The 25,319-nt window shown below is 41.7% G+C and overlaps 1 protein-coding gene across 3 annotated transcripts; it reads right to left on the minus strand.

Annotated features, from left to right (window-relative positions):
- Positions 1 to 1,289: 1,289 nt before the first annotated feature.
- FSD2 (fibronectin type III and SPRY domain containing 2) lies at positions 1,290 to 24,642 on the minus strand. Of its 3 annotated transcripts, XM_070763581.1 has the most exons (14): positions 24,574 to 24,642; positions 23,909 to 24,016; positions 18,898 to 19,351; positions 18,005 to 18,100; positions 16,898 to 17,131; positions 15,843 to 15,865; positions 14,790 to 14,911; positions 12,452 to 12,616; positions 10,759 to 10,893; positions 10,152 to 10,305; positions 7,941 to 8,074; positions 3,547 to 3,679; positions 2,445 to 2,621; positions 1,290 to 1,697 (listed from the first exon to the last, which is right to left on the minus strand). In XM_070763581.1, exons 3-14 carry the CDS (start codon positions 19,279 to 19,281, stop codon positions 1,448 to 1,450), a joined length of 2,007 nt encoding a protein of 668 aa, XP_070619682.1. In that variant the 5' UTR covers positions 19,282 to 19,351; positions 23,909 to 24,016; positions 24,574 to 24,642; the 3' UTR covers positions 1,290 to 1,447. The 3 variants fall into 3 exon arrangements, with proteins under 3 accessions (XP_070619682.1, XP_070619681.1, XP_070619683.1); XM_070763580.1 differs by lacking the exon at positions 24,574 to 24,642 and having other exon boundaries at positions 12,437 to 12,616; positions 23,909 to 23,995; XM_070763582.1 differs by lacking the exons at positions 3,547 to 3,679; positions 24,574 to 24,642 and having other exon boundaries at positions 1,619 to 1,697; positions 12,437 to 12,616; positions 23,909 to 23,995.
- Between the last annotated feature and the right edge of the window lie 677 nt (positions 24,643 to 25,319).

Below are 25,319 nucleotides of genomic sequence, written 5' to 3' on the forward strand. Positions count from 1 at the left end.
TTTAATGACTGCTTAAGGGAAATTGTACAGACTACCTGGTTGTTTTGTGACGAGTGCTCTTTGCAATACAAAAAGAATGCTTAGTTTATTTTGAATTTTGTGATAAAGAACATTGTTTTGAATTTTCAAACGTGTGTGTGTCTGCAATTTGTACTCTTGAATTTTCAGGAGGCTCCTACCAGAGTGCCCGGCAGAACACTTAATGGCTGAAAAAACTGAAAAAGAGTATGGTTTGAATTAGATTACCTGTCATTGGAAAGCAAAAAAAAAAATAAATTACAAAACTGGGTCTCACTTGTTTTGGCCACGTCAGGCAAGGGAATGCATTTTCAAGGGTGTTAATGTCAGAAATGTGGTATGGGTTCCAAACAGATGAGCTGTATTCGAGGATGGGTCTGGTGAAAGTTTTGTAAGCTCTGGTAAGTAGTATGAGATTTCCAGAGCAGAAGCTACATAGAATTAGATTAACAACTCTTGAGGCCTTCTTAGCGATGTTGTTGCAGTGGGCTTTGGCACTTAGATCTTTAGTTATTAGTATGGGAGGATTCACTCACATCAACCCCCATAGTTCTTGGAGCAGGAGCTGGCCCAGAGCCAACCACAACACTTATGCACATTGGAGCTAATCTAGGGCAACAGTTTGCGTGCCAGCAAACATGGCTTCGCATGCCACCTGTGGCTCCCATGCCATAGGTTCGCCATCACTGCCTTAGTATTTCAGCGGGTTAGCTTAAGTGGTTTGATGTGTAAACCAGGGAAGTCTTAATACCACTCTACTACGCTCTGGTCCGACCACACCTGGAGTACGGTATTCAGTTCTGGTCACCACACTTCAAAAGAGACATTGAAACTCTGGAGAAGGTGCAAAAAAGAGCAACCAAGATGATTAACGGATTGGAAACCAAAACTTACGAAGAGAGACTGAGGGAACTGGGCATGGATAGCCTAGAGAAAAGGAGGGCCAGAGCGGACATGATAGCAGTCTACAAGTATACGAGGGGATGTCACAGAGAGGCACCAGAGGGCCGGACGAGGAACAACGGCTGGAAGCTAACCAAGGAGAGATTCAACATGGAGATAAGGAGGAACTTCCTGATGATCAGAGCGATCAACCAATGGAACAACCTACCAGCGGACGTTGTGAACTCCAACACTGGACATTTTTAAGAGAAGATTGAACTGCCACTTGACTGGTGTACTATAGGGTTCCTGCTTGGGCAGGGGGTTGAACTCGATGGCCTTCATGGTCCCTTTCAACTCTAGCAATAAATAAATAAATAATAAACACATTTTCAAGTATTCAACAGAATTTACTTTATGAACAATATGGTTTTGTCTCCCACGCTCACCAAATAAATAAAGAAGTAATACAGACAACCTGTGGGAGAAAAGACTGCGATGTGGGATGCAGTGGCGTATTAAGAATGCCATCCTGCTCCCCCCCCCATCACACGGCAACTTGTGGAGGTCCTGTGATGCCGTTTCGAATCCTGAGCACACCGACGTCTTCCACCGCAAAACAGGGACACACAAATTCTCGAAAGTTGCTTTGGAAGGTGTGCAAGTGTTGCGCGAGATCAGCGTTAAAAAATGAGAGCGTCCCCTCATCGTAGTCGAGCAAAAGGCCGACCCTCTGGGGAGGAACTGTGATCTTGATGTCCGGTGTCATCCCATCGTTGAGAAATTCATAGAGGTGCCTGCGTAAGGAGAAAGAGAATTTCCAGATCAGAAGCTTTTTTAAATCATGGAATTCATTCATTCATTCATTCATTCATTCATTCATTCATTCATTCATTCATTCATTCATTCATTCATTCATGCATTCATGCATTCATGCATGCATTCATGCATGCATTCATGCATTCATGCATTCATTCATGCATTCATTCATGCATTCATTCATTCATGCATTCATTCATGCATTCATTCATGCATTCATTCATTCATTCATTCATTCATTCATTCATTCATTCATGCATGCATGCATGCATTCAGTTTTGGTCGCCACAATGCAAAAAGAATGTTGAGACTCTAGGAAAAGTGCAGAGAAGGGCGACAAAGATGATTAGGGGACTGGAGGCTAAAACATATGAAGGAACTTATTCTCTAAAGCACCCGAGGGTAGAACAAGAAGCAATGGGGGGAAACTAAGCAAGGAGAGAAGCAACTTGGAAATGAGAAAATTTCTGACAGTCAGAATGGTTGATCAGTGGAACAGCTTGCCTCCAGAAGTTGTGAATGCCCCAACACTGGAAGTTTTTAAGCAGATGTTGGATAACCATCTGTCTGAAGTATTGTAAGGTTTCCTGCCTGAGCAGGGGGTTGGAGTAGAAGAGTAGTTCTTGATATGGACCTCCGTGCCCTCAACTGTTTAGGAAAGCCACAGAACATAAGAGTAAAATCTTGGTTGCAACGTCATCACAAGGGTTGTGATTAAGCTGTACCTGGAGGAAGTAGTGGTGTGCTTCATACACCAGGAGGAGTGGTTTTCGCCCAAGTGATCATCTCTTGGGACATTTTCAAAAGCCACCCCAATGCAATATTCAGTATTCTCATCAACATCGACCTCCCAGTAATGTATTCCTCGAAATGGGATGGGGTATCCCAGTATAGCAATGGATCTGCAAAAAGTGAGAAAGAGAACAAAAGAGAGAGAGAGAAAGTGAGAAAGAGAGTGAGAGAGAGAGAGAGGGAAAATGAGAAAGAGAACGAGAGAGTGAGAAAGAGAGAGAAAAAAGAGAGAGAAAGTGAAAAAGAGAGAGAGAGAAAGAGAGAGAAAGTGAGTGAGTGAGAGATAGAATGAGAAAGTGAGAAAGAGAGAGAAAGAGAGAGAAAGTGAGTGAGTGAGAGAGAGAGTGAGAAAGTGAGAGAGAGAGAGAGAGAAAAAAGTGAGAGAGAAAGAGAGAAAGTGAGAAAGAGAGAGAGAAAGTGAGAAAGAGAGAGAGAGAAAGAGAAAGAGAAAAAGTGAGAGAAAGAGAGAAAGTGAGAAAGAGAGAGAGAAAGTAAGTGAGAAAGTGAGAAAGAGAGAGAGAAAGTAAGTGAGAAAGTGAGAAAGAAAGAGAGAAAGTGAGAAAGAGAGAGATAGTGAGAAAGAGAGAGAGAGAGAAAGTGAGAAAGAGAGAAAGTGAGAAAGAGAGAGAGAGAGAGAGAGAGAAAGAGATAGAGAGATAGAGAATGAATATGGGTCAACTTTCAATTTGTATTTATTTATTGCATTTATATAATGCTCATTCCAAAAGGACTCTGAATGGCTAACAATATCGTAAGTAGGAGTATCAAAGTTATTGTCAATTATAATCATTACTTTGGGGGGGGGGTTAAGAGTATATTTTTGCTGCACCTTTAATTTACAGATGCAGTATCTTAAGTCAGAATCAGAAGTTCCAAAATTCAACCCCTACGACTGTTTTTCACCTTTTCCCGTGAGCTGTTGCAAGCAGTTTTAACACCGTCCAAAGTATTTTTTCAGAGATCCTTTTTAAAGAAAGGATCACAAAGCAATAAAACAGGATTAAAGAATGCAGGTGAGGCATAAAGGATCCAAACCTTGTAAAACCGTCTTCACTAAAGGTTAGGTCACTTTGGGCACTCTTGGCTTTGGGGCAGACCAATGTCAACCCATCTTCCAGGATGGACAGCAAAGGATGGGCTGTCTTTTCGTTGAGGGTAAATACAGTTCCTGTAGGAGAAATGAAATCTCGTTGGACTTATTCAGCTCTGTGAATTTGCTTGAACTCATTTACTGCTCCATGTGGTCAGAAGTTCCCCCCTTTACAGAATCCCACCGCCCTCTGTTGTGGGTGGTCCACATCCGGCTCAGCTGGTCATGGATTTTGAGGACCAGGAGACGGGGGAGGAATGGCATCGTAGGCCAGTATTCTTGCCACCAGAGTCTGAGAGAGAGAAAATGGGGAGGAATCAGGGACTGAAGGACCACAAGAGGCTATACAATCCCCAGTTAGGGTATTTTCTGAGTCAGAGGGTGGGGACATGGAGGATCAGGAACCCCTCTTAGGAAAGAGGGAGGGAAGGAAGGAAGGAAGGGAAGAAAGAAAGAAAGAAAGAAAGAAAGAAAGAAAGAAACAGGGAGAAAGGGCAGGCAGGAAGGAAGAATTAGATGCAAGAGTAAGGAGGATGAGATCCAGACAAGAATATCTCTCTAGAAGGGGTCATTGGTGTTGAATATCTCTATGGCACATTTGGCCACGCCCTGGCAATATATAAGACAGGCTGATGGGAAAAGTAGGTGTTGAAAAACAACGTTCAGCAATGGAGAGCAGAGCCTGGGGGCTATTCCTATTCCCCTGGATCTTGATTCCTGATTTTGACTTTTGATATTTTGAAAAATATCCCCAGACTGTGTGAGTAATTAGTCAAAGCAGAGACGTCTGTATTGGAGATTTATGACTTTATTCTGGCTGGCATCCCAGATTTGCCGATAATGCAGCCAGCATCAAATTCCTTTGCATTCACCTTTGTATTAGAAACTTTTGTTTGATAAAATAGCCTTTGCTTGTGATTGCTTCCGAATCAGAGTATTATTGGGTCTTTATTCCTGATAACACTGGGAAACAATTTGTAACGCAACTTCTGTTGAGTTTGATTTTTGAGCTTTTGTATAGTTAATTAGGCAAGCTGGTTTCAAAACTGTAATTAATTTTCTTCTACCACATCAAGTTTTTCTCTCTATACTTTATATATATAATATAGTTAATTGGGCAACACGAGCATCAAATTGTATGTGTTGTTTGGTTTTAAATATAATAGGGTTTTTGTTGTGGTTAGCTCTGGCCCTGCTCCTGCCCCAAGGACTGTGGATGTGGGGGAGACATCCACATGCTGCAGGCCTGTTTTTCCCCCAGTGGAATCTGATGATGAAGGCTCCTCTGACCAAGAAGACATGAGTGACAGGGAGGAGGAGAGTGGGGCAGACAGCTCAGAGGGAGATCAATTATCTAGCTCCTCCTTGGATTCAGAACAAGAGTTAATGACACAGCCACACATGCGGAGAGCGATGCCTAGGCAGCAACAACTGAGAGATTATTATCAAAGAAAATGAGGCCACCTGTGGTTGGATGGGGCTGTGGTAATTAGTGAGGCTGCTATAAAGAGCAGCCTGTGGGTTTGGCCATTGTGGAGGATTATCTGATCGTTGTGTTTCGTGACTGCTTTACTGCCTTGGACTTTTTGTGTGCTGCTTTTTCCCCGCTTTGAAACTAAACCAGGGCAAAGTGTGTTTCACTTTGTGAAAGAAGAAGGACTGTGAATTACCTCACAGCTGCAAGCTAAGTATCACGGAACTGATAAGGGACTTGTACAAATTACCAGTTTGTTTGGAGACCAGTGCTCTTAGCTATACCAAAAGAGGGCTTGGTTTAAGTGACTTTTCATTATAAAGAACATTGTTTTGAATTTTCAAACGTGTGTGTGTCTGAAATTTGTACCTGTGAATTTTTGGGAGAAGTCTACCAGAGAGCCCGACAGAACATATAATATAGTTAATTAGGCAACATAAGCATCAAATTGCATTTTTTACATAGCCTTCTTGCTAACTTCCTGGAAAATCTTGGTGCAGTCAGGGATGAGCAGGGTGACCGATTCCACCAAGATTTGAAGGTCATGGAGGCATGGTATCCAGGTAGATGGGATGTACATAGCATGGCTGACTATTGTTAGAGCATCAAGCGAGAATGTCCACATATTAAACACTCCAGAAAAAGCTCTAAGCGAATTTTTTTTACCTTAATATGTATAATTACTGTTCAATTAAAAAACAACTATTTGTATGAACACAATAACTTGTAGTAACTATTATAGCCTTTGTATGAATAACATTATTCTTTGTAAACAGTATATTTGGTAAGTTTTTACTTTCCTTTCCTTTATATGCACAATTTGTATGAATTTTGAGGGTATCCTGTAGCTTAAAAAGTTGACGTGATAGACAAAAACTGTAGTTATTTTTGGATCCAGGGCCCAAAGTTTAATTAAAAACAAGTCACAGATTTTAGACAACAAAATTGCTGTGCCCCAGTGTAATTGATCTGGCCAGAGAGAACATCTTCATCCCAATCAACTTTTTTTTTAAAGCAAAGCTTTTATTCATTGTTTAGGGTTTAGGAGAAGACTCTATGGTGAAGGAACCGGTCTTCTGGTTAGGACCTTTGTGGATTTTTGAGTGTTTAAGATTGCTGGCCCCAGCCCTAAACCATTCATTCATTCATTCATTCATTCATTCATTCATTCATTCATTCATTCATTCATTTATTTATTGTTAGAGTTGAAAGGGACCATGACGGCCATCGAGTTCAACCCCCTGCCCAAGCAGGAACCCTATAGTACACCAGTCAAGTGGCAGTTCAATCTTCTCTTAAAAATGTCCAGAGTGTTGGAGTTCACAACATCTGCTGGTAGGTTGTTCCATTGGTTGATCGTTCTGACCATCAGGAAGTTCCTCCTTATCTCCATGTTGAATCTCTCCTTGGTCAGCTTCCAGCCGTTGTTCCTCATCCGGCCCTCTGGTGCCCTGAAGAATAAAGTGATCCCCTCCTCTCTGTGACATCCCCTCGTATACTTGTAGACTGCTATCATGTCCGCTCTGGCCCTCCTTTTCTCTAGGCTATCCATGCCCAGTTCTCTCAGTCTCTCTTCGTAAGTCTTGGTTTCCAATCCCTTAATCATCTTGGTTGCTCTTTTTTGCACCTTCTCCAGAGTTTCAATGTCTCTTTTGAAGTGTGGTGACCAGAACTGAATACAGTACTCCAGGTGTGGTCGGACCAGGGTGTAGTAGAGTGGTATTAAGACTTCCCTGGTCTTGGAGTGTATTCCCCTGTTGATGCAGCTTAGGATTGTGTTGGCTTTTTTAGCTGCTGCTGCACATTGTTGGCTCATGTTTAGTTGATTGTCCACCAATTAGAGAACCATCTTTCAGCTGTGGCGAGGGGGGCGTTTGCCCAGGTTCGCCTGGTGCACCAGTTGCGGCCCTATCTGGACCGGGACTCACTGCTCACAGTCACTCATGCCCTCATCACCTCGAGGTTCGACTACTGTAATGGTCTCTACATGGGGCTACCTTTGAAAAGTGTTCGGAAACTTCAGATCGTGCAGAATGCAGCTGCGAGAGCAGTCATGGGCCTACCTAGGTATGCCCATGTTTCACCAACACTCCGCAGTCTGCATTGGTTGCCGAACAACTTCTGGTCACAATTCAAAGTGTTGGTTATGACCTTTAAAGCCCTTCATGGCACTGGGCCAGAATATCTCAGAGACCGCCTGCTGCCGCACAAATCCCAGCGACCGATTAGGTCCCACAGAGTGGGCCTTCTCCGGGTCCCGTCAACTAAACAATGTCGGTTGGCGGGCCCCAGGGGAAGAGCCTTCTCTGTGGCGGCCCCGGCCCTCTGGAACCAACTCCCCCCGGAGATTAGAACTGCCCCTACTCTCCTTGCCTTTTGTAAGCTCCTTAAGACCCACCTGTGTCATCAGGCATGGGGGAACTAAGACATCTCCCCCGGGCATATACAATTTATGAATGGTATGTGTGTATGTATGTGTGTTTAGAAAATGCGGTTTTTAAAATGTTTTTAGTAGAAATTTAGATTTGTTGTAAATTGTTTTTCACTTTGTTGTGAGCCGCCCCGAGTCTGCGGAGAGGGGCGGCATACAAATCTAAATAAACATAAACAAACATAAATAAACATAAACATAAACCAAGACTCCGAGGTCTCTTTCCCAGTCACTACTGCTAAGAGGGGTTTCTCCCAGGTTGTATGTGTGTCCAGGGTTTTTTCTGCCTAGGTGAAGGATCAACCATCTCTCGACACACACACCCCTTCTGTTATTTTTGGAAATGAAGTAAAATAATTTTTAAAAAGCACTACTAGAAGCAAAGTATGCCACCATTTTCCAAAGTGTACGTGCTAAGTGCACATCCTTATTACCTGTGCTAAGGATAGAAGCTGGCTCACTCCTCTCGCTCGATCCTCCTATGTTGAGGGCCTTCACAAACAGAAGATAACTTTGTTTTGGCTCGAGCTGAATCAGTGCCTCGCAGTTTGGAATTCCAACCACAGATCTGGGTGTTGGGGGAAACAGTGGAGGGGAAAAAAGTGCCTAGCGTCACATTTATTTATTTATTATTATTTATTATTTAGATTTGTATGCCGCCCCTCTCCGCAGACTCGGGGCGGCTCACAACAAAGTGAAACAATTTACAACAAATCTAAATTACAGTTTAAAAATATTTTAAAAACCCCATTTTTTAAACAAACATACATACAGACATACCATTCATAAATTGTATATGCCCGGGGGAGATGTCTCAGTTCCCCCATGCCTGACGACAAAGGTGGGTCTTAAGGAGCTTACGAAAGGCAAGGAGAGTAGGGGCAGTTCTAATCTCCGGGGGGAGTTGGTTCCAGAGGGTCGGGGTTACCACAGAGAAGGCTCTTCCCCTGGGCCCCGCCAACCAACATTGTTTAGTTGACGGGACCCGGAGAAGGCCCACTCTGTGGGACCTAATCGGTTGCTGGGATTCGTGCGGCAGCAGGCGGTCTCAGAGATATTCTGGTCCAGTGCCATGAAGTGCTTTAAAGGTCATAACCAACACTTTGAATTGTGACCGGAAATTGATCGGCAACCAATGAAGACTGCAGAGTGTTGGTGAAACATGGGCATACCTAGGTAAGCCCATGACTGCTCTTGCAGCTGCATTCTGCACGATCTGGAGTTTCCGAACACTTTTCAAAGGTAGCCCCATGTAGAGAGCATTACAGTAGTCGAACCTCGAGGTGATGAGGGCATGAGTGACTGTGAGCAGTGAGTCTCGGTCCAGATAGGGCCGCAACTGGTGCACCAGGCAAACCTGGGCACCAGGCGAACCTGCTCACATTCCAAAGATGCTAGATTTCACATTATAATGCTGATTTGAAAGAAGGAATTGGTTTTTGGGTGATCCTTTGAAAACTTCTATCAGTTGATTGCTTCCTGGGGTAAGATGACCATCCCTGTGCATAGTTGAAACATCACAGCATAATAAGGAACCTACTATCTGTGAAATTGACCAAGGGATTATGACCCTGACCAGAGAAAAACAAAGTACCAAGGAAATAGTGGGAGGGAGTTAGGTCCTCCTCTCCCAGCTCTCCTTACATTCCTTTCTTCCTTTTCCAGGAAATAATTGATTTCTCTTAGTAACAATAAATACAAATGAATATTCTATGTGTGTTTGCAGACAGAAAAATAAAAGAAAGAAGAAAGAAAGAAAGAAAGAAAGAAAGGAGGGAAGGAAGAAGAAGGAAGGAAAGAAGCGGGAAGGAAGGGCAGGAAGGAAAGGAGGAAAGAAAGAAGGAAGAAAGAAAGAAAGGAAAGAAAGAAGGAAGGAGGGAGAGCAGGAAGGAAGGAAGGAGGGAAAGAGGGAGGAGGGAGGGAGGGAAGGAAAGAAAGAGGGAGAAAGGGAAGGAAGGAAGGGAGGTAGGGAGGGAGGGAAGGAAGGAAGGAAGGAAGGGAAGGAAGGAAAGGAAGGGAGGGAGGGAGGGAAGGAAGGGAGGGAGGGAGGGAAGGAAGGAGGGAGGGAGGGAAGGAAGGAAGGGAAGGGAAGGAAGGAAGGAAGGAAGGGAAGGAAGGGAAGGGAGGGAGGGAAGGAAGGGAAGGGAGAGAGGGAGGGAGGGAAGGAAGGGAAGGAAGGAAGGAAGGGAAGGGAGGGAGGGAAGGAAGGAAGGAAGGGAAGGGAGGGAAGGAAGGAAGGAAGGAAGGGAAGGAAAGAAGGAAGGAAGGAAGGAAGGAAGGAAGGAAGCAGTCATGTTGTTGGTAGCCAAAACCACTGAAAAAAAATCCTATTTTGTCTATAATTTGGTATGTTCTTCCTGCTCACATTCCAAAGATGCTAGATTTCACATTATAATGCTGATCCCTACTGGGCAACTGCAACATTTTGGAAAATGATCACGGGCAAAAGGAGTTCTAGGATTGAATATTTCCTTCGTGCTCCCTTTAACCTGCAGTCTCAAAGCTTTCAGCAGGGTTGAGTAAATGTTGCTTCTTAAGCTTGTACCCAAGTATGATTCTACTAAAAAGATCCAGTGTATCACCGAATATGACCATGAATGCATGATATGCTACTATACACACAGATCAAACCCTGTGCAACTTACTCAGTGAGAATTTCGCCTCCATCTCCTGCATCCACCTTAGATAATTCAACAGTGTAGGATTCCACGGGATTAATATTTCCACATTCCCATCGCACCAGTGCAGAGTATTCGCAGCTCTGAATTGCCTTCGCTTTGATAACAGGCGGCAAAGGAGCTGAAAACGTAGATCGTACAAGAGTCTTTTGAAGCATTAAAGAATGAAATCTGATTTTTTTTGTTTTGTTAACCGAGTTGTCGAAGCATGGAACTCATTACCTGACTCAGTAGTGTCAGCCCCTAACCCCCAACATTTTTCCCTTAGACTATCCACGATTGACCTCTCCAAGTTCCTTAGAGGTCAGTAAGGGGCGTGCATAAGTGCACCAGTGTGCCTTCCATCCCCTGTCCAATTGTCTCTCCTTATCTCATTTATCTTTTCTTCCTTTCAAATTTGTTCACCTATACTATTATATCTTTTCTTCTATTGTTTCTTTAGTTATATTACTAAATATCTATTCTCTACAATGTGCGGAGTGTTGGTGTAACATGGGCATACTATCATTTATTTATCATTATTTATTTAGTTATCATTTTCTTAAAGCAAAACATAATATCAGAAGCCAATTACCTGTCATATACACGGCTCTTTCGCTCTCTGAGCTGACCCCAGCTCGGTTAACTGCCTTTACCCAAAATTCGTATTGTGTGTTGGGCACCAGTTGAGCAACTGTGCAGTAGGTTTCTTTCACATTTATCTTAAACTCTGCAATTGGAAAGCAAAAAGATTTAAGGGGCAGATTCTTAAAGATAAACATAGAAACATAGAAGACTGACGGCAGAAAAAGACCTCCTGGTCCATCTAGTCTGCCCTTATACTATTTCCTGTATTTTATCTTAGGATGGATATATGTTTATCCCAGGCATGTTTAAATTCAGTTACTGTGGATTTACCAACCATGTCTGCTGGAAGTTTGTTCCAAGGATCTACTACTCTTTCAGTAAAATAATATTTTCTCATGTTGCTTTTGATCTTTCCCCCAACTAACTTCAGATTGTGTCCCCTTGTTCTTGTGTTCACTTTCCTATTAAAAACACTTCCCTCCTGGACCTTATTTAACCCTTTCACATATTTAAATGTTTCGATCATGTCCCCCCTTTTCCTTCTGTCCTCCAGACTATACAGATTGAGTTCGTTAAGTCTTTCCTGATACATTTTATACTTAAGACCTTCCACCATTCTTGTAGCCCATCTTTGGACCCGTTCAACCAGTTTAAAATACAGGAAATAGCATAAGGGCAGACTAGATGGACCATGAGGGTTTTTTCTGCCGTCAATCTTCTATGTTTCTAGCTCCGGGATAAAAACTTTTTGCTAATTCCCAGAGCTCACATTATAAAGATTTAATAGCCTGGGGGGGGGGGGGGGGAATAACATTTATTAAACTTCTACCATACTAATTAGAGCAATCATGATGCTTAGAAGAAAAACAGCAGATAAAATCGGGATTAAAATCAGCAGTTTGCCAAGGTGGAAAAGCCACCATCCTTTCTGTTGTGATTCAGCCTGAGGCTCCTCAGGGACCGGCTGCGTCCCTGCTGGATCCAGGCCCGGAGGAGGAGGACAGTGAACAGGAGGGGGAGGACCAGGCAGATGGGGGAGAGGAAAGTCAGGAAGAGGATGAGGGGGAGCAGCCTGAGAGCCCCGGGGAGGGCCCTCTCCGCAGCCAGTAGCCTGGCCTCATTGGATGAGGAAGCACAGGCTATAATTGACATGAGACAGCGACGTGCAGCTCAGAGACGGGACCAATTAGAAAGGTATTGGCATCACTGAATTGGCAACAGTTGGGTTTGGGTGTGGTTCTCCTCAGCAGGGTTTAAAAGGCAGGCCAGCCCTTTTAGCCATGTGAAGCGTTATCAACTGGAAGTCCTGTGACCCTGCTTTGCTTCTCGGCGTCTCTGATCTTGGCTTGTGGCCTAGAAGACTGGAAGACTTGGGGGAGGTGTATGTTTGTTATCTCCAGCATTGTTTTTGACAGCAAGAATCCTGTTTTACTTCATGGCCTTCGTGAAACATCTTTGAAGTTCCAGCGTGTTCCTGTTTGTAAGGACATTTTTTGTTACCTGTGTTTGCTTTGAATTCTATAAACTGCCTTTGATTTTTACCAGTGTGTCTGGATTCTCTTTTTGGGTTGGTGTTTGCTGGAGGGACCCAGACAGAACACCTTTCTGTCTTGCCAAATCTACTTCCAGGTGGAAGTTGTGATTAAGAGTTTAGTTAGAGATTCGGTTCCCCCACCCCATTCTACCTGATCTGGCTTTACCTTCTTCCTCCTGGCTTGAGCTATCATTGCTCACTCGCTTGTAATAGAGTTGGTAGCTTTCCACAATATCTTCCGAGAAAAAACTCCAGCAAACTTTCACAGATGTCCCCGTAGCTGAGTTGGGATCTTGAGCGTTCATCACTGGCGCACAAGGAGGTGTAACCACTGCAAGCAGAAAGGGAGAAATCAGTTTTAAGATTTTTTTTGCAAAAGGGGACAGAAAACGAGTTTGGTACATTTCTTCCTTGGGGGAAACTGCGGGATGTACTAAGATGGAGTTTAACCATGAAGATGGACTTCTTTTTCAACCAAGATCAATTTGACTTCCAGGAGCATCTGTGAGAAATGCATTTTGAAAGCTAGGAATCTTAGGTGTTGTGTTGTTTTGCATTGCATTGCATTACATTAAATATTAGATTTGTTTATATTGTTTTATTACTGTTGTTAGCCGCCCCGAGTCTACGGAGAGGGGCGGCATACAAATTTGATTAATAAATAAATAAATTACATTGTACTGTATTCCACTCCATTCCATTCCACTCTACCCATCCCATTCTACTCTACTCTGCTCTACTCTACTCAAGTAGGTAAAATTACCTACTTACTTTACGAGTAGAGTAAAATGGGGCTTGCAGGTAACATAATGGAAGAGTAGAGTAGCATAGAATGAGTAGAGTAGAGTGAAATGGGGCTTGTATGAAACATAATGGAAGTTTTATACAAGCCCCATTTTACTCTACTCTACTCATTCTATTCTAATCTTCCGTTATGTTACCTGCAAGCCCCATTTTACTCTACTCGTTCCACTCTACTCTACTCCACTCTAGTCTACTCAACTCTTTCATTATGTTATCTGCAAGTCCCATTTTACTCTACTCGTTCCACTCTACTCCACTCTACTCTACTCTTCCATTATGTTATCTGCAAGCCCCATTTTACTCTACTCGTTCTACTCTACTCCACTCCACTCTACTCAACTCAACTCTTTCATTATGTTTCATCCAAGTTCAGTGTCCATTAAACAAAATCATTTTTTCCTTGTCTTGACCAGACCTACTTGGTTTTTCTTGACCAAGTCTACTTTTTGCTTGGACAGAGCTACTTGGTTGGCCAACCCTACTTTTTAAAGCATGGCTTCCATTGAATCCTCAAAAACCTATTGTGGCTTGACATTCATTTCCTTGTCTGATAGAATTCCGCAGCCAACTAAGCGCATGGGGGTTTCCTTTTATGGTGATCTTGTCTTTTCTTTTTTATTTTTGACAATTGATGGAGGGTCCGGATGTCAAGAATGACATAAGTCCTGGATGTATGAAGCTAGAGCTACCATAATATAAATTCTCCAGTAGCCTCTCACACAGAAGAAACTTCTCCATTTATGTTGTGGTTAGCTCTGGCCCAGCTCCTGCCCCAAGGACTGTGGATGTGGGGGAGACGTCCACATGCTGCAGGCCTGTTTTGCCCCCGGTGGAATCTGCTGATGAAGGTTCCTCTGACCAAGAAGAGATGAGTGACAGGGAGGAGGAGAGTGTGGCAGACAGCTCAGAAGGAGATCAATTCTCTAGCTCCTCCTTGGATTCGGAACAAGAGTTAATGATACAGCCACGCATGCGGAGAGCGATGCATAGGCAACAACAACTGAGAGATTATTATAAAAGAAAATGAGGCCACCTGTGGTTGGGTGGGGCTGTGTTAATTAGTGAGGCTGCTATAAAGAGCAGTGTGTGGGTTTGGCCATTGTGGAGGATTATCTGATCGTTGTGTTTCGTGACTGCTTTGCTGACTTTGACCTTTTGTGTGCTGATTTTCCCCCGCTTTGAAACTAAACCAGAGCAAAGTGTGTTTCACTTTGTGAAAGAAGAAGGACTGTGAATTGCAGTCTGCAAGCTAAGTATCACAGAACTGATAAGGGACTTGTACAAATTACCAGTTTGTTTGGAGACAAGTGCTCTTTGCTATACAAAAAGAGGGCTTGGTTTAAGTGACTTTTCATTATAAAGAACATTGTTTTGAATTTTCAAACGTGTGTGTGTCTGAAATTTGTACCTGTGAATTTTTAGGAGGAGTCTACCAGAGAGCCCGACAGAACAATTTATATAATGATATATTTGCATCTGTTTCTTCTCTGGAGAAGTTTGAATATTCTAAACTATGCATTTAAAGAACATTGTTTAAGAAATAAAGTCACCAGCTTCCAATTCAACTAGCAGTGGGTTGCTCCTGGTTTGGCCCGAATCCAAGAACCAGTAGCACCGGCGATGAGAGGCTCCACCCACCCACCCAGGATGCTCCGCCCACCTGCCTGGGATGCTTCCGCGCATGCACAGAATGGACTTACTTGGGAAAGAGCTAATAGATTCCATTAGTTCCTGAATGTCTGAGAAATGAATAACTTGGTTTTCAAATTCTGCTGGAGTCGACAGGTCTACACTCACATCCTTTTTCAAGAAGGTATGTACTCTGAAAATGACACACACACAAAAACCCCAGCATTAGCCAGTATGTGTGTAGAATGCTGCAGTATGTTTCTGAATGTTTGACTTCTAAATGTTTATCTTTTAAAAATATTTTAAATTAATTATTTCTGTTAATTGGATTTAGGAGCGTTTTATATATTGTATTTTTATTGAACTGTTGTAAGCCGCCCCAAGTCCACGGAGAGGGGCGGCATATAAATCCAATCAATCAATCAATCAATTAGATAGCCTATGTTGAGATTGTTGCTATTCCCAAATATTTCTACTTCATGGCATCGGAGCAGAATATCTCTGGACCGCCTTCTGCCGCACGAATCCCAGCGACCGGTTAGGTCCCACAGAGTTGGCCTTCTCCGGGTCCCGTCGACTAAACAAGGTCGTTTGGCAGGACCCAGGAGAAGAGCCTTCTCTGTGGCGGCCCCGACCTTCTGGAACCAGCTCCCCCCGGAGATCAGAACTGCCCCCACCCTCCTTGCTTTTCGTAAAGTTCTTAAGACCCATCTCTGCCGTCAGGCATGGGGGAACTGAGACTTCTACCCCGGGCCTATACAGTTTACACATGGTATGTTTGTGTGTATGCTTGCATTTTAATAATGGGGTTTTTAATGCTTTTTAAATTATTAGATTTGTTCTTACATTGTCTTTGTTGTTGTTGTTGTGAGCCGCCCCGAGTCTACGGAGAGGGGCGGCATACAAATCTAATAAATAATAATAATAATAAATAATTATTATTATATATTTAATGCATGGATGGCACCCTTCCAATTCTATACAGAATCCATTTACAAAAATAACATTCAGAAAAGACTGTATTAAAATCCCAAGTAAGAAGTGCAAACTTCCAAGTTCCGTTTCGCCATTGTGTTGCTGTTTGCACTCCGGAAGGCTCTTTAAAATATATATTTCGGCATTACCTGTGAATTGTTGCAACCGCAGTCTGTTGAAGAAAGAGAAATTGGTGATTCCACTAATAAATGTATGTACATAGCTGTGTACACACACACACACACACACACACACACGTGTAATAATGATGCACTGCCTTTTTTTTCCCTATTAAAATTGCTGTTATTCTCATGGTAAAGTCCTATGCATCTTTCCTCAAAAGTATACTGCTCAAAAAAATGGAACACTCAAAGAACACATCCTAGATCCAAATGAATGAAATATTCTCATTGGATACTTTGTTCTGTGCAAAGTTGAATGTGCACAACAGCTGGTGAAATTGATTGTCAACCAGTGTTGCTTCCTAAGGAGACAGTTTGATTTCACAGAAGTTTGATTGACTTGGAGTTATAGTGTGTTGTTTAAGTGTTCCCTTTATTTTTTTTTGAGCAGTGTATATCCTAATATGTTGAACAAAGTAGTGGTGAAATATAGAGGTACTAATATATTTTTATTCTTATAACTGAGTTGTTGTTGTTGTTGTTGTTATTATTATTATTATTATTATTATTATTATTATTATTATTATTATTAACCAAACAAGTCTACTCCTAACATCACCAATGTTATCTTCTGGGCTTCCTTTATATCAGTAGTTCTCAAACATACAGAGGGGGTGTTTTTCTATCTCTATGGCTTCCATGATTATCTACGAAAACAAATATATATATTTGTGTCAATTTGTGTCAAAGTCAATTTCATGTCCTTTGAAAAAACTAAATTACTTTCCAAAACAGAACACGTATATAAAAGAATAATCATGGAAGCCATAGAGATAGAAAAACACCCCCTCAGCATGAATAAACGTGATGACATGTCCCGCCTACCAGAAATTTGGAAACCAGCCTTAAACAAAAAAACATATCATAATCATCACCATGTCAATCCTTCAACTAAATGTGATTCCACCAACCAATCAAATCATTAAAATATAGCCACCCAATCTACTTGCTCAATTCAAACCAAATCTCCACCCCCAGCACTATTTATAAGGAACAAAGACGTTCTTCTTTCTACCCTGTACCTTGAGGGCTTCTATTTTTTTTTCACCCTGGTCAAGATTTTCGATGGTCTCCATCAGATCTTTGCAAGTATCCAGGTTCTCTCCACAGTTGACCAGTTCTTTGTACAAAGCTTCCAATTTTTCTTTCTTCTCCTCTCCCAAAGCCTGCATATTTTCTTCGTATCGCTGCTCAAGGATCTGTATTATGTCATCGTATCGCTTCTCAAAGTTTTGCTGCTGCCTGGTAAAATTCTCCTGGAAGGAAATATTTTATACTTTAATATAGACTGCTCAAAAAGTAAAATAAAGGGAACACTTAAACAACACAATATAACTCCAAGTAAATCAAACTTCTGTGAAATCAAACTGTCCAGCAGCTGCCAAAAAAGCCAACACAATTCTAGGCTGCGCTTAAGCCATCTCTGCTTCTACTTGTGACATTTTAACCTGCGATGTATCACAACGACACATTTTGGACAGTTGGAGAACCTAAATTTGAACTCTCTGATTTACCAAACATTTATTTTATTTATTCATTTGTCCAATACACAATACATATGGAAGAGAATAGACATGGAGTAATATATATAAAGATAATATGTAAAAATAGAGGAGAAGATATATGAAAGGAAGAAAATATATATGATATATGAGATAAAGGAAAGACAATTGGACAGGGGATGAAAGGCACACCTGTGCACTTATGTACGCCCCTTACTGACCTCTTAGGAACCTGGAGAGGTCAATCGTGGATAGTCTAAGGGAGAAATGTTGGAGGTTAGGGGTTGACACAATTGAGTCCGGTAATGAGTTCCACGCTTCGACAACTCGATTGTTAAAGTCATATTTTTTACAGTCAAGTTTGGAGCGGTTAATATTAAGTTTGAATCTGTTGCGTGCTCTTGTGTGATTGCGGTTGAAGCTGAAGTAGTCATTGACTGGTAGGACGTTGCAGCATATGATTTTGTGGGCAATACTTAAATCGTGTTTTAGGCGCCGTAGTTCTAAGCTTTCTAGACCCAGGATGTCCATGCATGAGATGGCAAGAGGTTGGGATAGACCTTAAAGGGTGGACCTGCCTTTCCAGTTCACTTAGAATCATGAACGTAGCTCATGAGAGCCTCTTACCTCTACAGTAATAAAAATTTCCTCCAAGTGGCTGGCAAAACTCTCCAGGTGAGCGATTTGGTCTTCTAACCGGCCAATATTTTTCTGCAGCGCATCCTTTCAAAACAAAAAGGGGTTAAGTATCTTGCAGCCTAGCCAAATAAGAGGTGGTTCGACTAAACTGGTAGCGACTTGCTGGTGACATCACAATGACATCATGAAACCAGTTCAGTCGGTACCAGTGCATGGAGGCTGCCATCTTTTTTTTTCAAAATTTTTTAATTTCTTTTTTAATAAATTTTTCTGCTTTTTTTTTTAACACAGGTGCAAAAACCAAGTTTCTGGCAGTATGCATGTGGTCGCCATCTCTTTTTTTTTTTGGCTTTTTTATTTGGAGAATGTTTTGGGATTTTTTGATAAAATTAAACAGGTCAAAAGACGGGCTACAAAAATGGTGGAAAGTCTTAAGCATAAAACTTATCAGGAAAGACAATGACCTCAATCTGTATAGTCTGGAGGACAGAAGGGAAAGGGAGGACATGATCGAAACATTTAAATATGTTAAAGGGTTCAATAAGGTTTGGGAGGGAAGTGTTTTTAATAGGAAAGTGAATACTTTCCTATTAACAAGGGGGCACAATCTGAGGTTGGTTGGGGGAAAGATCAGAAGCCACGTGAGAAAATATTATTTGACTGAAAGAGTAGTAGATGCTTGGAACAAACTTCCAGCAGACGTGGTTGGTAAATCCACAGGAACTGAATTGAAACACACCTGGGATAAACATATATCCATCCTAAGATAAAATACAGGAAGGGCAGACTAGATGGACCAGGAGGTCTTTTTTTGCCGTCAATCTTCTATGTTTCTAAATGTTTTGTGCTTTCTACCTGGATGGCCTTTACGTGGTCCTCACCTTTGCAATTTCCACCACCGCCGCAAGAGACATGACTTCATGCTCTCGATGGTCATTATTCTTGCTATCGAAGGGTGTCACCGGAACGCAGCAAGTAATGCAATATAGTTCTTTCTCTTGGTAGGACTCTCTGCTTGCCTCCTTATCCTCAAGAACGCCATTGTCGCTCTTCTCATTATATTCTCTTGCGTGGTCTTTATGTTGTTGGTCCCGGTATGCCAACTGAGGTTGCTTGTCTGCATCTTGTGCTGCCCTCTTTTCATGCGGAGACAGATCTCGCCTTCGGAATGGTTCCTCGGGGAATAAATCTTCCAGGGAGTCATAAAGTTCCAAATGATAAAATCTGGGACTGTCGGGCTCATTTTTTTTCAATGGAGAGTCCATGACAGAGAAGGACTATTGGACGCTAAGTCAACAGGCGAAGAAAAGGTCTTGCGTGCTGCCTCCCTCTTTTCTGTTAAAAACAATAATAAAAGTACTACATGCAATGGAAAACTACAACATGCAATAGACCTTTATGCTTAAGGTCTCAAAAAGCAAAGAAGGTTCAAGTTGACTCATATTCAGGAGATAATAATAATAATAATAATAATAATAATAATAATAATAATAATAATAATTTATTGGATTTGTATGCCGCCCCTCTCCGTAGACTCGGGGCGGCTAACAACAATGATAAAAGCAGCATGTGACAATCCAATAATAAAACAGCTAAAAACCCTTATTTATAAAAACCAAACATACACACAAACATACCATGCATAACTTGTAATGGCCTAGGGGGAAGGAATATCTCAACTCCCCCATGCCTGGTGGCATAAATGAGTCTTGAGTAGTTTACGAAAGACAGGGAGGGTGGGGGCAATTCTAATCTCCGGGGGGGTTGGTTCCAGAGGGCCGGGGCCGCCACAGAGAAGGCTCTTCCCCTGGGGTCCACCAAATGACATTGTTTAGTCGACAGGACCCGGAGAAGGCCGACTCTGTGGGACCTTATCGGTCGCTGGGATTTGTGCGGTAGCAGGCAGTTCCGGAGGTAATCTGGTCCAATGCCATGTAGGGCTTTAAAGGTCATGACCAACACTTTGAATTGTGACCGGAAAATGATCGGCAGCCAATGCAAGCCACGGAGTGTTGAAGACACATGGGCGAATCTTGGAAGCCCCACGGTGGCTCTTGCGGCTGCGTTCTGCACAATCCCATGGAAATCCAACGAGACTGGAAATAGTGAGAGCTAGAGATATTTATTTTACTTTATCTTATCTTATCTTAATCTTATCTTATTTTATTTTATCTTATCTTATCATCTTATTTTATCTTATTTATTTATTTGTCAACCAAGTACAGTATAGGATAGTAGATTATATAAACATAACATAGAAAGTAATGATAAAAGAAGACAATAGGACAGTAGGATAGAGACGGTAGACTTAGGTTGTCTACAGGTCAACTAAAAATTTTGGGGTTGGGGGAAGAAACCACAGAGTCAGGTAGTGAATTCCAGGCATTGATCACTCTATTGCTGAAGTCGTATTTTCTGCAGTTTTAGTTTGGAGTGGTTTAAATTTAGTTTGAATCTACCTAATGTCAACCCACTTCCATTCTTTTGTCAAGAAAAATGCGTAGATGTACTTTGAAGTTATCAGGATGCACCATGGAAGAATTAGATGCCTAGGAAACAGGTAATAAAGAACCGAACCAAAAAATAACAATAACGCAGAAACCCCAATTAATTTCCTGATAGCCAGAAGTTGCTGGGTTGGGACAATGATATTATGTAGGTGAAGTTCTATCATATATGCAGACGGATTTTGTATTTTTAGCCTCTTTTCTTTCTTTCTTTCTTTCTTTCTTTCTTTCTTTCTTTCTTTCTTTCTTTCTTTCTATCTTTCTTTCTTTCTTTCCTTCCTTTCTTTTTCTTTTTTGGATTAATTTCCTTTCCTTTAAAAAACACACCATTTGGTAGCTTTTCTCTTTCAGAATGATAGAAAATCAGCTTACCAATTCTAAGCCAATGTAATCTATGGGGGCACCTCAAAAATTTACTTGCTGTTAAGGGCTGCAAGGAAAGCACATGGTCAACTTTTCCTCCTGACTAAGTTGTATACAACTTAGTGTGAGAAAGACAGAGGACTGAGATGTTTGATTGCAGCCTCATAGAATTCCTGTCGCTTCTCAGACCAAGCAGGGGGGAAAGCCAATAAGAGTAAATAACAGCAACAAGGTACAGAATCCACCAATATAAATCTTTAAAGCAGGTTTTAAACAGCAAAATTTCCTTCTTCTTTTTTCCAGTAGCCCTCTATGTCCCTCCTATTAATGAGTACTTCACCTTCAATGGTAAAACTGCCAAAACTGCCAAAGCCCACTGCAACAATATAGCCAAGAAGGCTTCAAGAGTTGTAAACCTAATCCTGCGTAGCTTCTGCTCTGGCAATCTCACACTACTTACCAGAGCTTACAAAACTTTTGCCAGACCCATCCTCCAATACAGCTCATCTGCTTGGAACCCATATTGCATCTCAGACATTAACACCCTTGAAAATGTCCAAAGATACTTCACCAGAAGAGCCCTTCACTCCTCCACTCGAAATAGAATACCCTACGAGACTAGACTTTCAATCCTGGGCCTAGAAAGTTTAGAACTAAGACGCCTTAAACAAGATCTAAGTATTGCCCACAACATCATATGCTGCAACGTCCTGCCTGTCGGCGACTACTTCAGCTTCAACCACAACAACACAAGAGCACACAACAGATTTAAACTTAATATTAACCGCTCCAAACTTGACTGTAAAAAATATGACTTCAGTAACCGAGTTGTCGAAGCGTGGAACTCATTACCGGACTCCATAGTGTCATCCCCAAACCCCCAACACTTTACCCTTATTTACGGTTGACCTATCCAGATTCCTAAGAGGTCAGTAAGGGGCGAGTACAAGTGCACTAGAGTGCCTTCCATCCCCTGTCCTATTGCTCTTCTATATCTCCTATACCTTTCTTCTATTCCTATATCTCTTCTTCTATTCTTTCATTGATATGTTCTATTACTATACCTTCTTTTCTATTATTTCTTAGATATACTTTACTATGAGTATCTCCTCTATAACCTTCATCATGTATTTTACTATGTGTGTATAGATATATACCCACTAAAACCCTCATTGTGTATTGGACAAAATAAATAAATAAAATAAATAAATACACAAGCATGTAATAGATCCAACCACAACATAAACTAAATATAAACCGTTCTAAACTCGACTGCAGGAAATACGACTTCAGCAACAGAGTGGTCAATGCGCAACCTGACTCTGGTTTCTTCCCCAAACCCCCCAAATTTTAACCTTAGACTGTTTACTGTAGAATTCATCCCATTCCTAAGAGGTCTTTAAGGGGCGTGCATAAGCGCACCATTATGCCTACCATCCCTGTCCTACTGTCCTTCTTTTATCATTACTTTTTAGTTATCTTATATTTATACAAACTAATATCCTATACATTTTTGACAAACCAACAAATAAATAAATGTAAATAAAGGTTGTTCCTATAAATAAAGGCCATCAGAGAAACCACTAAATGCCATTATATAGTATAAAGCCAAGCATTTGTTTCAGTTCAATTTATTAAACATAAACACCGAGGAGGTTTCAAAATACAGTGATATCTCGTCTTACAAACGCCTCATCATGCAAACTTTTCATGATACAAACCCGGGGTTTAAGATTTTTTTGCCTCTTCTTACAAACTATTTTCACCTTACAAACCCACCGCCGCCGCTGAGATGCCCCACCTCTAGACTTCTGTTGCCAGCAAAGCACCTGTTTTTGCGCTGCTGGGATTCCCCTGAGGCTCCCCTCCATGGGAAAACCCACCTCCGGACTTCCGTGTTTTTATGATGCTGCAGGGGAATCCCAGCAGTGCAAAAACAGGTGCTTCACTGGCAACGGAAGTCTGGAGGTGGGGTTTCCCAGCGAGGGGAGCCTCAGTGAAATCACAGCATCACAAAAACACAGAGGTCCAGAAGTGGGGTTTCGAGGACTTCGGTGTTTTTGCGATGCTGCGATGTTGGGATTTTTGCGATGCTGCGATTTCACTGATGCTCCCTTCTGTTGCCAGCGAAGCGCTCATTTTTGCGATGCTGGGATTCCCCTGCTGGGATTCCCCTGCAGCATCACAAAAACACAGAAATCCGGAGGTGGGATTTCCCATGGAGGGGAGCCTCAGGGAAATCCCAGCAGCACAAAAACGGGCACTTCGGCTGGCAAAAGGGGTGAATTTTGGGCTTGCACGCATTAATCGCTATTCCATTGATTCCTATGGGAAACATTGTTTTGTCTTACAAACTTTTCACCTTAAGAACCTCACCCTGGAACCAATTAAGTTTGTAAGATGAGGTATCACTGTATCTCCGACGGGCTTATGGGAAAATATGTTTGTTTGTATGGAGCATTGTAAAGAAAACTTAGCTGTTCAATTGCCCCTAATTGAAATTGATCAGCAATGAGATCTTTAAAAAAAATAATTTTTTTTCTATTGTTTTTCAAAAGACAAACAAAAACAAACCACATTAAACATTTAAGGAGCTACCATTGCTCTGCTTGTCGTAGAAGTCTAACTGATACAGAAAACAAAAACCTAACTATAGTCAGATCAATACAGAAATGTCACACTTGTACATTATAATCTTGTTAAGTTTAACTCTATATTCTGTATGTTAATTAAATTTCTTTATCTATAAAATATCAAATACTTATTCAAAAAACAAAATATAGAAAATAACACTTCTAACTTTATCACACTATAAAGAAAAAAGAGAACAAAAACTCTATGTTTATATTGTTTTTAAACTATTTCACTCTATCAGCAATGAGATCTTAAGGGGAAAAAATTATGCACTGGGAACAACTACATTGTACAAAATGCAGAAGCAGCACTTTTAAGCAGCTTCGCTTGAAAGATTTGCATCCTTTTTTAAAGTGAGGAATTACGTTCTGAAAAAAAGAATACTTGCCTTTTCTGTTAAGGATCCATCATTTCTTCTTACAGTCAAATGATTGTGATGCATTTCGGTTCCTCCTCATCGAAACTTGATTTTCCAAACTCTGCCATCTTTCTGTAACTGAAAACGTAATGATGTAACATTAGACAAGGGGTCCCTCCCCCCACGCCCCACTGCCATACCATGGATAGCATGCCTGCTATTAGCAAGGGAGCAAAGATAGACCAGCACCTGTCTCTAAAGCTCCCTTAAATGTCAGGACAGAAAATGTCACATCCAAATCCTACTGAAAACACCAAGGCCTGTGTTCTGTCTGGGTTTTCCCAGACCTCCACACCCACTGAAAAAACAGCCAGACACTCTGGTAAAATCCAAAAGTAATTTATAGCAGGAAAAAATAAGCATAAAGGAAGACCTGTCTTCACAGCAGACAGGTTACAATACTTTACAACAGGGTCCTGATGTCCAGTCAATTCCAAAAGCTTCTTGCTGGCACCCCCCCCCAAGGTTTCAAGAGTCCAAGGCACAAACCAGGATTGTAGCCACCAAAGTTCACAGACAGGTCTCACGAATCTCCAAGATAAAACTCCACAAGCCAGGAAGGGTGGGGCCACCTTTTATCCTTTCCCAAGAGCACCACACCCAAACCCAGCTGCAACCACTAATGCTGGTAATACCTAGCCAACTGCGTTCTTCTCTCGTTAGCTCTCCTCTGTCGCATATCTATGAAGTCACTAGCATCCTCCCCCAGGGAATCCAGGCTGCTTGCTGGGGAGAGCTCCCCCTGGTGGAACTCTGGCTGTCCTTCATCTTCAGCCTGGGATTCAGCTTCTTCGTCAGTCTGCCCCTCCTGGTCCTCAGCCTCAGACACCGACTCAGACACCGACAGCAAATCAGCCATTCCCGGAGGGGTCCCAGGCTGAACCACAACAGCCTGAAAGTTTTGAATCCCAGAGAGACCCATTTTTTAAAAATGCCTTCTTTAAAACGTGTGGGAGAAAGAGCATATAGTAGCATCAATTGCCAATGGTGAAGATGGAGAGAATTGGGAATTAATACATTCCATATTTGGGGACAATGTCAGACTGGCAGTTATACAGAATGCTATATATGTATATATACACTGCTCAAAAAACCGACATCTACTATCTTTTAACTAACCTGGATTTGTCTCCTTATATATATCCACTTTTTCGGAAAAATCCAAAATACAACTTATTTGCTGTAGTGGTAAGTGACAATAGATGATTCTAGTATTCTTTTATTTGTTTGTTTTGTCAAGTACGTATTGATGGTATACAAAGATATAATAATATTTATATACATGATACTAGTAAGAGAGAAACATTATTATATCTCTGTATACCACCAATAGGTACTTGACAAAACAAACACATAAATAATAATAATAAGAAGAAGAAGA

The sequence above is a fragment of the Erythrolamprus reginae genome, chromosome 10 (genome assembly GCF_031021105.1).
Source record: "Erythrolamprus reginae isolate rEryReg1 chromosome 10, rEryReg1.hap1, whole genome shotgun sequence".
NCBI lineage: Eukaryota > Metazoa > Chordata > Lepidosauria > Squamata > Dipsadidae > Erythrolamprus > Erythrolamprus reginae.